Below are 11293 nucleotides of genomic sequence, written 5' to 3' on the forward strand. Positions count from 1 at the left end.
CATATATAACGAACGTGTCATATAATAATGCCATCTTCATCAATGACATGATTTTAATCTCATAATCTCCCGAGCAGATAACAGGTATACATATTTGTCCCTTAGACCAATGGCCTAAGATGTTTGTAGAGAGATTATTGTAGCTTATCAGAAAGTATATATTAAATAAGTCATAGTCAAATAGAGAGATAGAGATAATTTCTGTTAGAAAAGAAATTTTCTCTGCAAAAACTGACAAGCATTTTACTATTCAAACTAAATATACATTTAGTTTAAAAAACAATAGTAGGTAGATGTCGCTGAATATAAATAATTTTTTTTAATTTGTTTAAATAATATTATGACATACCAAACTACAATTCATATGTATGGTGATATTTACATCGATAATTTAAAGAATAATAAATTTATAATTATATATGATGTATATATATATATATAATACTGTGTCATTGCTATTATTAATATAATTGTAGTTTTAATAAATATTGAATTCGGTTTTTAAAATTTAAAACCAAAATATGAAAACATTATATTAATGATGACAATATAAATTGTCCTATTGAACTAAAATTATTACAATGTATTTTTTGTTTAAGAGAAATGTACGGTTTGTCCTATAATAAAAATCATTTTCGTGCACTGTAGTTATCTTGTTGTGCAAGTAGTGCTGTGCGCTGTACCTAGAAATTTGCAGTACCTTAGATTCATGGCCAGATAAGTCATTTTCTTAGTTAGTCAACAAAAATCAATGTGAATGCAGCGCTGATACAGGTATGAAAGTACATTCGATGTGTACCGGTTTGTAAGGTGTTTCTTGTGTCAATTGCGTAAATTTACTTATTACTGCAGACAATGGATAGAAAAACAGTTTCGTTAAACAATATATACTAAGATTTTTCTGCAGAAAAAGTGCTTCCAAAGGAAAAGGTATATGAAATGTTGACACATTAATTTAGTAAGCCAGTACAATTTGATCGAAGATTAGATGTAATCATTTGACAGATATTTTGATACTATCATAATGGAGAATTTATCTAATAATGTAGGGTAGATATCGTCGAAATTGTGCACTCCAATAAATCGTTGAGACCTGTCAAAAACGTTATATAAGTTTTTGACCTGCATATAGATAAGATTAGGTTATCTTCATTTTCATATTTGGATTGTATTAAAAAAGAATAAGCAAACTTACGAATTTTTATTTTAGCAGTTATTGTAGATTCTATTGCAATTACATGAAATATTTTATTTCATCATAATTAGATGATCGTTTTTGTAATTATTTTTGCTCTGAGATAATTTGGGAAAAGATGTCTAATAGCTATAACTTTAAATTCATTCGGTACACGTTAATACAATTGTATCCATGTTATTTTGCTCTGTTATTCGGCAACAATATGTTAAAACTCAATCTTTATTTTATTATACAACATATTGTACGTTTCAAGGAAGCTACATTAAGACTTTAAATTCCTATTTTAATATTTAATAAGTGTCAGTTACTATTGTAATTAATAATGTATTTTATATTTTTCAGGAATAATGTTGAATGGTATATCCAAGCATATTTTACACTGTTTTCTATTATTGATTGTTATACTTACTTTTGAATTAATTTCTGGTGGAGTTTGCTGGGACAGTGATAAATATGTAGATTTAGATCCATGGGTTCAATATGGATTTATTGGTGCATTTACATTATATCTGCTGCGAATACTTACATTTCTTTCATTGCCACAAGTATTATTTAATTTTGTTGGATTAACAATTTATAATGCATTCCCAGATAAAGTTATCTTAAAGGGTTCACCATTACTTGCACCATTCATTTGCATTAGAGTAGTAACACGGGGAGATTATCCTCTATTAGTGCAAAAAAATGTAAAGAGAAATTTAAACAAATGTATAGAATCTGGTTTAGAAAATTTTCAAATTGAAGTAGTAAGTGATAAACCAATCGGATTATGCCCTCATCGAAGAATTAGAGAAGTGGTTGTTCCACCAAATTATCGCACGAGTAGCGGCGCTTTATTCAAAGCACGAGCTTTGCAATATTGCTTAGAAAATTCAGTAAATGAATTAGTAGATAATGATTGGATTGTGCATCTTGACGAAGAAACTCTGTTGACTGAGAATTCTATTTTTGGAATATTAAATTTTATATTGGATGGAAAACATCAGTTTGGACAAGGATTAATTACATATGCAAATGAAGACGTTGTCAATTGGATTACTACATTAGCTGACAGCTTCAGAGTAGCAGATGACATGGGAAAATTAAGGCTACAATTCACAATGTTTCATAAGCCATACTTCAGTATGAAAGGTTCTTACGTTGTTACTCAGGTAATTATTCACTATATAGGTTGGTCAGTATCTGGTTGTACATTTAAAAAAAATGTAGAAAAAAATTTTTCCATACGAGGTTTTATTTTTGAGAAAATCAAGTTTAAATTCTGTAAACACAAGTGTCATTGACTAGGAATCGTCTGACGCGATTGTTCATGATCTACCGGATCTACTACTCACAAATATTAAACTCGCGAACTTGACAGATTTTTAAGTTCGATTTTCTCGAAAACCAAGCCTCATATAAAAAAATTTTATTCTATATTTTTTACTTATTTTTTTACTTTGAATAATCCTCTTTCGGTTGTACCACCAGTTACTAACCACCCTGTGTATATCGTTAAATAAGTAGTTGTTAACAAAATAATGTAAAACTTCTTAACATTGCAGATGGGTGCAGAAAGGAATGTTTCTTTTAACAATGGATTGGATGGATCTGTTGCAGAGGATTGCTTTTTTGCGATGAAAGCATTTACCCAAGGGTACACATTTAATTTCGTGGAAGGTGAAATGTGGGAAAAATCGCCGTTCACGTTATGGGACTTTGTACAACAAAGAAAACGGTGGCTACAAGGTATATTGCTCGTTGTACATTCCAAAGCTATTCCATTCAATAAAAAAGTACTGCTAGGCATATCTTGTTACTCATGGGTAACATTGCCTTTGACTACTTCAAATGTCATATTAGCTGTAATTTATCCCATTACTTGTCCGCCAATTGTAAATTTTCTATGTGCCTTTATCGCGGCGGTGAATATTTATATGTATATTTTTGGCGTAATTAAGTCATTTTCTTTACATCGATTTGGTATTATTCGATTTGTATTATGCATATGTGGAGCATTATCAACTATTCCTTTCAATTTAGTGATTGAGAATATTGCTGTCATATGGGGTTTATTTGGAAAGAAACACAAATTTTATGTTGTTAACAAACAATTATAATATAGAATTTATTATCCATAAAGTATATGGTATTCATTTACATGACAACATAAGTTTACATCAATGCTAATGCATTATTATACCTGAAGTACTAATTAAGGAAAGATATGTATGTATCACAAAACATTTAGATACAAAATGTAAAGACCGATTGTATATAAACAATATATACAACATACATATATGATATATAAAATATGATATACATATGATTATTCAAATTATTAATACGTTGATTCCTATGGAGTTAGTCGTGAAACCACTAATTTTGAATGTCAATGCATAATACTGACCCAATTTCAGTAGCAGTAGTAATATTGCTTTATTTAGCCCTACAGCTAAACAACTTGTAGAAAAAATCAGCATTCTTTAAAATGTCATCAGTTACATAAATTCGCCAATTTCAAACTGGGCCCTTAAATGATCAAAAAAGTTTAAAAGAGATTGTCATAAATGAATTTACACAATTTTCCTTCAAAAGCATAGCAAATTTAATTTATAGTGTTATGGCATTAAAAATGTTTGAAGTGGTCAATTTGGAATGTGTAAACATCCTTTAAATCATGCACATAATTGACTGTTACTACTTCCATTCGGATGTGTTTAGTTAATTTGTGACGTATATGGTATATCGTGTTTCTGTAGCTGTATCGGTATCTGTAATATTGAAAATAAGTTATACTAATCTATATGCGTCTATTCTACGATTAATACTACAACATTATTTAATTTCTGTAATTTATTATTCATTGCTAGAGTTTCTAATTTTTACTTGTTCTATCTTCAATATTTAGAATATTTATATATAGTACATATTATATATCATGAAAGTAATAAAAGTAATTTGTATAGAAGGAATTTTAATATACAAATTTTCTACTATTTTATCTCAAAATTAGGCTGAAAATATCTACCTTATTAAATGTATCTTATACATATAAAATGTAATTTAATTAGGAAAATGTAAATTTAACAGTGAAAATAGGTATAATTTGTATAAGTTAGTAAAAAATATGTTTAATAATGTTTATTTCCATTGATATTTTTGTATTACAATCTTAATGCCAGGGAGGTTACTATACATATTACACTCTAATTTATTTATAACCAAGAATGTATATATATAACAAATTTTGTATTGATATAAAAAAGATTATAGTAATGTAAATATCTGTATTTATTTTGGATTAACAAGTTCAATACTTCAAAGATTTGTGGCATTGCATATGATAATATAATAAAAATGCCCCAAAAAAATTAAAACTTATTTACTAATCTGCGAATTTTAAATTCAAAATGAAATGAAAAGTATGTAGTAAGTTACCGGGAAAAAGAGAGTCGTACCTATATCTCATTCTGCCGCGTTTTGTTTTGTTCACTCTCTTCGTTCTGTCCAATCCTCTCCACCTTCCCAGTAAATACATATGTCACATTTATCTGATATACAGGGTGAGTCACCAAACGTTAGCACCTCAAATATCTTTGTTGTTTCTAAAGATACGTAAAATATGGTAAGGACAAAGTTGAATGGTACAATGGGGCTGACACGATGCAAAAAAAATTTTGTTTTTGTCATTTTTTGGAGATATCAAGGTCACCTTGACTTTTTTAAATGGAACCACACTTTTTTAAATGGAACCACCCTTTTTTAAACACCTACAATGATAGTCCCTTTCATTAGGAATTCAGTGACTATAATTAGTCCAAGGTCATTCAAGGATAAGGACAGAAAAAACGTATAAAACTAAAATATGGAAGCAGAATACCTGTATTTTATAAATGTTCGAAATGATGGCCATCTGCGTCGATACATTGTTGTAAACGAGCTCTGAAGGAATGTTGAACTCTGATAAGTGTATCCGACGTGATATTCGTACATGCTGTGATGATACGCTGACGCATATCTTCAACTGTTGTTGGAGCATCCGTGTACACGGTCTCTTTTAGCAGACCCCATAAAAAGAAATCCAGTGGATTTAAATCAGGCGAACGTGCTGGCCATGAAACTGTTCCGCCTCGTCCAATCCATCGGTTTGGATATCGAGAATCGAATGTTTCTCTTGCTACTCGTGCATAATAAGCAGGACAACCGTCATGTTGGTACCACATATCGTAGCGATTTTGTAAAGGGACATCTTCTAACAAAATTGGCAGATCTTCTTGCAAAAATTGAGCGTATCTCTGTCCCGTCATCATTCCGTTAACGAAATATGGTCCAATTACTTTGTCGTTCAAAATACCACACCACACGTTTACGCTCCATTGTCTTTGATGATCAATTTCTCGCAGCCAGTGCGGATTATCCACAGACCAATAATGGGCGTTCAGTAGATTAATTGAGCCATGATTAGTAAATGTTGCTTCGTCCGTAAACAAGACATTAGAAAAAAATGAATGATTTTGAAGCAATCCCCATTGACAAAAGTTAATTCTATTTTGAAAATCATTCCCGTGCAATTCTTGATGGAGCGATATGTGGAACGGATCAAATTTATGTCGGGCCAGAATTCGTATTACGCTACTTTGACTTATGCCTGCTTCCCGGGCAATTTTTCTCGTACTCACGTGAGGATTGACAGCTATAGCTGCTAAAATATTAATTTCATTGTCTTCATTAGTCGTGGGATTCTTCCGTTTGTACTGTCTTGCTTGTACTCTTCCAGTACTTCGAAACAACCTGTACGTATTAATGAAAGTATGTCTAGAAGGAGTGTTTCGCTCGGGGTACCTTTCTTCATAAAATAGTCGGGCCTGCACTGCATTTTTTCTACATTCACAGTAAATCGTGATCATATCACACTTTTCAGTCATCGAATATAACATAGCGGAATCGCGTTTGGAAATGTTTGGAAACATACTGATAGCACAGACGAGGTATAAGGATAGACTGGGATAGACCTATCATCTTATGGGACTTCGTGTCCGATGTTCTGAAATATCGACCGTTCAAAAAATCAGAGGTTTTGGTATGCCCTCTACGATTTAGAGTGGTGAGTTTAGGAATTAAATTGAATCACAGGTATCGAAGGCGTAGTCGCCAAACCACATCGGAGAATATTCGTCGCATAGTTGCCAATTTACTGTTACTACCGTGTAATGCACAGCGCGTATTTCGGCTATTTTCCAAGTTACAGTCGCAATTCTGGAAAAGTAAACGAAACGAGATATTACATGATTAATTCAACCTGAATATTTCATCTCTGTTTAAGTACAACGCTTTCTGTTTCTATACCCATTTTAAAGCTAAATAAATGCTTTTTCAATTTATATAAATAAACTTTTATTTATTGATAGTAAACATAATAATAATTGTTGTTAAAAATTGAAATACCTATTTAGCGCTATTTTTATCTTGAAATTGATTTATAAGAACTGTTGTTGGCTCCTTTGAACGTTCTTTTTATCAAATACAATTTTCAAAAGAACGGAAAAATATTCAAAAGATTGTCAACAAAAATTTTAATGGCAGCTGTTATGCGAGGTTCCATATTCGTTACAAGTTGCAGCGTGTCTGTTATTATATGTTAACATTACATATACAATTATTAGTTCTTTTTTCCAAATATTTTCATAAGTTGTGCAAGAACTTATTAATTATAAACAATAAATCTGTATAAAATTCTGTTTATTGCTGATCTGATTTATCGTTTAATCGTAAAAGCATACAGGAGTTCAGATTTACTTGATCTCTTACCATTATTGTTATAAGTTTTGAAGTAATTGTTTATCAATAATAAAAATATCGATAATAATTATCGATAATAACAGACATGCCGCAACTTGTAACGAATATAGAGCCTCGCATAACAACTGTCATTAAAATATTTTTTGACAATCTTTTGAATATTTTTCCGCCCTTTTTGAAAATTGTATTTGATAACAAAAGGTTCAAAGAAGCCAACAACAGTTTATATGAATCAATTTCAAGATATAAATAGCGCTAAATAGGTATTTAAATTTTCAACAACAATTATTATTTTGTTTACTATCAATAAATAAAAGTTTATTTATATAAATTGAAAAAGCATTTATTCTGCTTTAAATGAGTATAGAAACAATTTAGATTAAAAATGATAAAAAATAATTCCTCTCCATAAAAAAATACTACTTAATTTAAATAATAATAATTTTATGTAATTTAAAATAAAATGAAATTAGAAGAATACGCTTATGTACAAGATTTAATGAAAATTTATGATATAGAGGTAACGGTTATTTAAATTTTAATTAAGCTTATTATTTACACGAAAAAGGTATACTTTTTTTTCTTTAAGTAAGAGGAGGAAAATGCCTTACGCACATCCCAGAATGGGGTAGTGTGGGGCTCAGGTAGCAGATTTTTGGCGTACCTAGACCCACTAAAAACCTGACCTCATCCGGGACACCACGTTTTTCACCGACATTTCATGAGATAAAACGCGAAGCCGCAGGTTGCCGCAGTATAATTTTGGATTTATTATTTACTTAGACATCTACAAACGTGTTTTTAGCATGCGCACGTTGGCACACGTTGGCGCAAGAGAGATATCACTTTTTAAACTTCATTAACACTCTTTTCCACGTTTAATGGCATTACATGTAAAACTACTCGAAGAAATTAAAAATAAATAGTTTCCATGATTGTTTCCGAGTCTTAGTACTCGAAGTAAGCCAGGAAAAAAAAACATTTTTCGTATTTCTACTTTTACAGGCGCATACGGTTTCTTCAAACATGCGCTCGAGTTCATTCTGAAACCTAGGTATGCTTAGCATGGCCGAATTTAATTCATTTTTATGGAATTGCCGAATTTGATTCATCCTTGAAACGTTTTAATTTAATCCCCTACTAGTAAAAAATATAACAAATTTCATTTTATAAGACACTTGAAAATATGGAGTTTTAGCCGCTCTCAGACCACTGTGCGGCGGAGTAAGGGTACCGACTTTTATAGCCAATTCGCCTGTGAAATTCCGCAATCGTTGGGCCTTCGGTCAAAATATACCTGCAGCCTTTTTAAACTGTGAATCCTCGAAGCTGGAGTTTCCCTCGTCGTTTGTGGTAGCTCTGAAAAGAGCTGATTTTGAAAGAAGAGCTATCCGCAAAGATTATTCTACATAATTCTGGCAATAATGATACTCAAGGATAAAATGAGAAAAACATAAATGTTCTTTGCACCAAGAACATTTAAGTACAACTACATTTGAGCAATGGAAACACGTTAGACCATCTAATTTTGTAAAGCAGAACTCTACGGGATTTTCAAATTCTCCTGGCCGCTCTTCTATATATCCACTGCGGAACCAAGCATATTGAAACAGCCGTTTATAACGCGCAGCTGATAATTGGTTGTGGATTAATGAGTGTAGTTTAATAATATTATCTCTTGCGTGTAGAATGATATCAATATTTAATAATATTGCAAGATCGGAAGATCGGCCCTCTGGCAGGGCGTTACGTATGATCTCGTCGTTATATCCATTCCATGAATCAAGAAGTAAAACAGAATTTTCTGGAGCAGATGGGAGAAATACTTCAGTCAACCACGTTCTAAATAATTCTTTCGTTAGTTTACCCGATGTGGAAGCTTCAAAGCGGACATTAGCTGCCGTGAACACACTTCTTCGTACACGAGGTCCTAACTGCCCTTTGACTTCTTTCAAAACAATATACAATGGTGATAGCCGTTGATTCATAAGCACTTACATAGAACGGTCAGTTCGGACAAAAGGTTGACTTCTCTCTTCAAATAAATTTGTTTACGAACGAAATACTGCGAAATTCTTAGATAAATCTAATGAACACTTGTGCAAAGTATTCTACATTAATCTTGATTGTTTGTAGGGAGGGACATCTTCCAATTTCTTCGAGATAGAAATAACATCTGTGCGTCTAGTAGTGTTGGTGTCCAAAATTCAATTTATGAATATGTGGCTCAGACATGTAATTTTGAAAATTTTGATAGACGTCAGAAGATTTTGTTAGAAAAATAATTAAACAATTTTCTATCAATTTAGTAAAAAATGGAAGAACAACGAACGCGATGTTGATAGATTTCTTTTAAAATGTCCCGATTGGTTTGAACAACCACTGTTTGAATTTGAAGGACGCAGTGAAGGTGGACGACCAAAAAAAGGGTTTTCTGAGGCAAGTGACATGATAAATCGCAGGCAAATAGAAAGCCTGTTGACGCAGTACACCCCGGAAGAGTTGGAGTACATATATAGCACGAGTTGCACACAGAGCATCGGGGAATGAATTTATATCCATGGTATTATATATTGGTAACTGTACACAAAGTGCTTATACAAGGTGCTGATGTGGTAGAAAGCATCCTATTATCCATCGGAAATCTTTCAGAAGATACCCAGGAAGCAACGCATAAGGAATTACGATCATTTCGCGAGTACCACACTCGGAAAATTTCTCGACGGGCCACCAACCAAGATCTCAGTGACCCAAAAGAAGCCATCTGGGGATGTTTTAAACATTTCGGATAATCTGGCAGAATAATGTTTCCAACAAAAGTTAATCGATACTCAGTTATCTATAAATCCCAATAGAAAAAAATTTTTTTTATAACAAATTATGGTCATTGTGGCGACCGTCGTCCGCCGACACTTCGGCGAAAGGAAAATATACGAAGGCACGCAGCCTCGCGCACGGCGATCGTCGCCCGCCGAAACTTCGGCGAAGGAAAAATATACAAAGGCACGCAGCCTCGCGCACGGCGACCAACGATCGGCGATGAAACATTGTATGTCGGTACCCGCATCGTTGAGTCGCCGAATTCCTTCGCCGAAGATCAGTTCGTCACGAGACGCTCATCGAGACACACCGAAATAAAAACTGCTGCAGCGAACGATATTGTGTGGTGATTTACATCCCGACTACCTCGTCTGCCGATCCCACAGTCATCTTAATTTTTTAAGTAAATATAAAACTAAGTATTTTTTATTACATATTGTTGTAGCTGATGTTAAGACGAATCTTTTATTTATTGTTAACAAATATAGTAATAATTGGTGTTCAAATTTCAAAATTACAAAAGGTTATTTATATATAACCAAGTTACGTTGAAAGATTGGCTTTGTAGTTTTTAGTAAGTTATTAAAACATTTGTCTTGTAATGTTCATGAAAATTTTCATAAAAACCATTTAAAAAATATTTATATAATAATTACTGTTCAAAGCAATGTAGTTAATTAATAATAGGAACAAAATGATGTCATCCTATAACAATAACAATACAGTTCTGAACAATGAATTTATTCGCGTATACGTTACATTTATAAAGTACATATTAATATTTGGCTGTTTACAACATTTCGAAATTTGCAGTTAAACATATTCTGTATTGTACGTGCAGTTTCATTCATTTGTTATTTATACCCAACATAAAGTTTAACTAATCATAACCGAAATTAGTATTTGAAAACAATATTCTATTGTATTCGCGAGACTGCAGTGACTATATATATAGCTATTTTTAATTTTAATTCCTACCACTAACGACGCTGTCAGCAGATTTTAGTTCCAGTTGGTAATACAGGATGTGACACGAAAATGGTAATGAGGTTACGTGACCCCAAAAACGTTGGACACGAAAATGCATTGGATGATAGGTCTATCCTTATACCTCGTCTGTGCTGATAGTAAATAAGAATGCTGAATAACATTGAAGGACCTTAGTATGTTTACTTTTGTAGGGAGTATCGTTGACTCCGTAGTGCATCCGCTAGGCGACGCAGCGGGCGCCAATACGTAAGAGCACAACTCTAGGTGTCTAGGAATTTTCCCTGAGACACGCTCGGCGTCCTCCCTAGGCACCAGTTTCACTGAGTCTGCCGCCACGTGCAGATACGAATAAAGTTCCTCTTGCCAACATACACGAGCCTAGTTCTTTACCTCCATAGTAGGTCCAATACCTACACTTTAACTACGACCATAGTATGTTTACTATTTCCTACAAGTCTCAACCGTGATAAACGTATTCTGCTTCCATATTGTAGTTTTATA

The 11293-nt window shown here is 32.7% G+C and overlaps 1 protein-coding gene across 1 annotated transcript; it reads left to right on the forward strand.

Annotated features, from left to right (window-relative positions):
• The first annotated feature begins 592 nt into the window (after nucleotides 1-592).
• Egh (beta-1,4-mannosyltransferase egh) lies at nucleotides 593-3694 on the forward strand. Its single transcript, XM_076784638.1, has 3 exons — nucleotides 593-930; nucleotides 1541-2349; nucleotides 2743-3694. Exons 2-3 carry the CDS (start codon nucleotides 1546-1548, stop codon nucleotides 3295-3297), a joined length of 1359 nt encoding a protein of 452 aa, XP_076640753.1. The 5' UTR covers nucleotides 593-930; nucleotides 1541-1545; the 3' UTR covers nucleotides 3298-3694.
• Nucleotides 3695-11293: the final 7599 nt, after the last annotated feature.

This window comes from Halictus rubicundus, chromosome 3 (assembly GCF_050948215.1).
Source record: "Halictus rubicundus isolate RS-2024b chromosome 3, iyHalRubi1_principal, whole genome shotgun sequence".
NCBI classification, from domain to species: domain Eukaryota; kingdom Metazoa; phylum Arthropoda; class Insecta; order Hymenoptera; family Halictidae; genus Halictus; species Halictus rubicundus.

Coding starts and splice junctions, on each gene's coding strand:
- Egh (XM_076784638.1), top strand. CDS start 1,546: ATGTTGAATGGTATATCCAAGCATATTTTACACTGTTTTCTATTATTG. Junction 2,350..2,742: donor GTTCTTACGTTGTTACTCAG/GTAATTATTCAC, acceptor TTAACATTGCAG/ATGGGTGCAGAAAGGAATGT.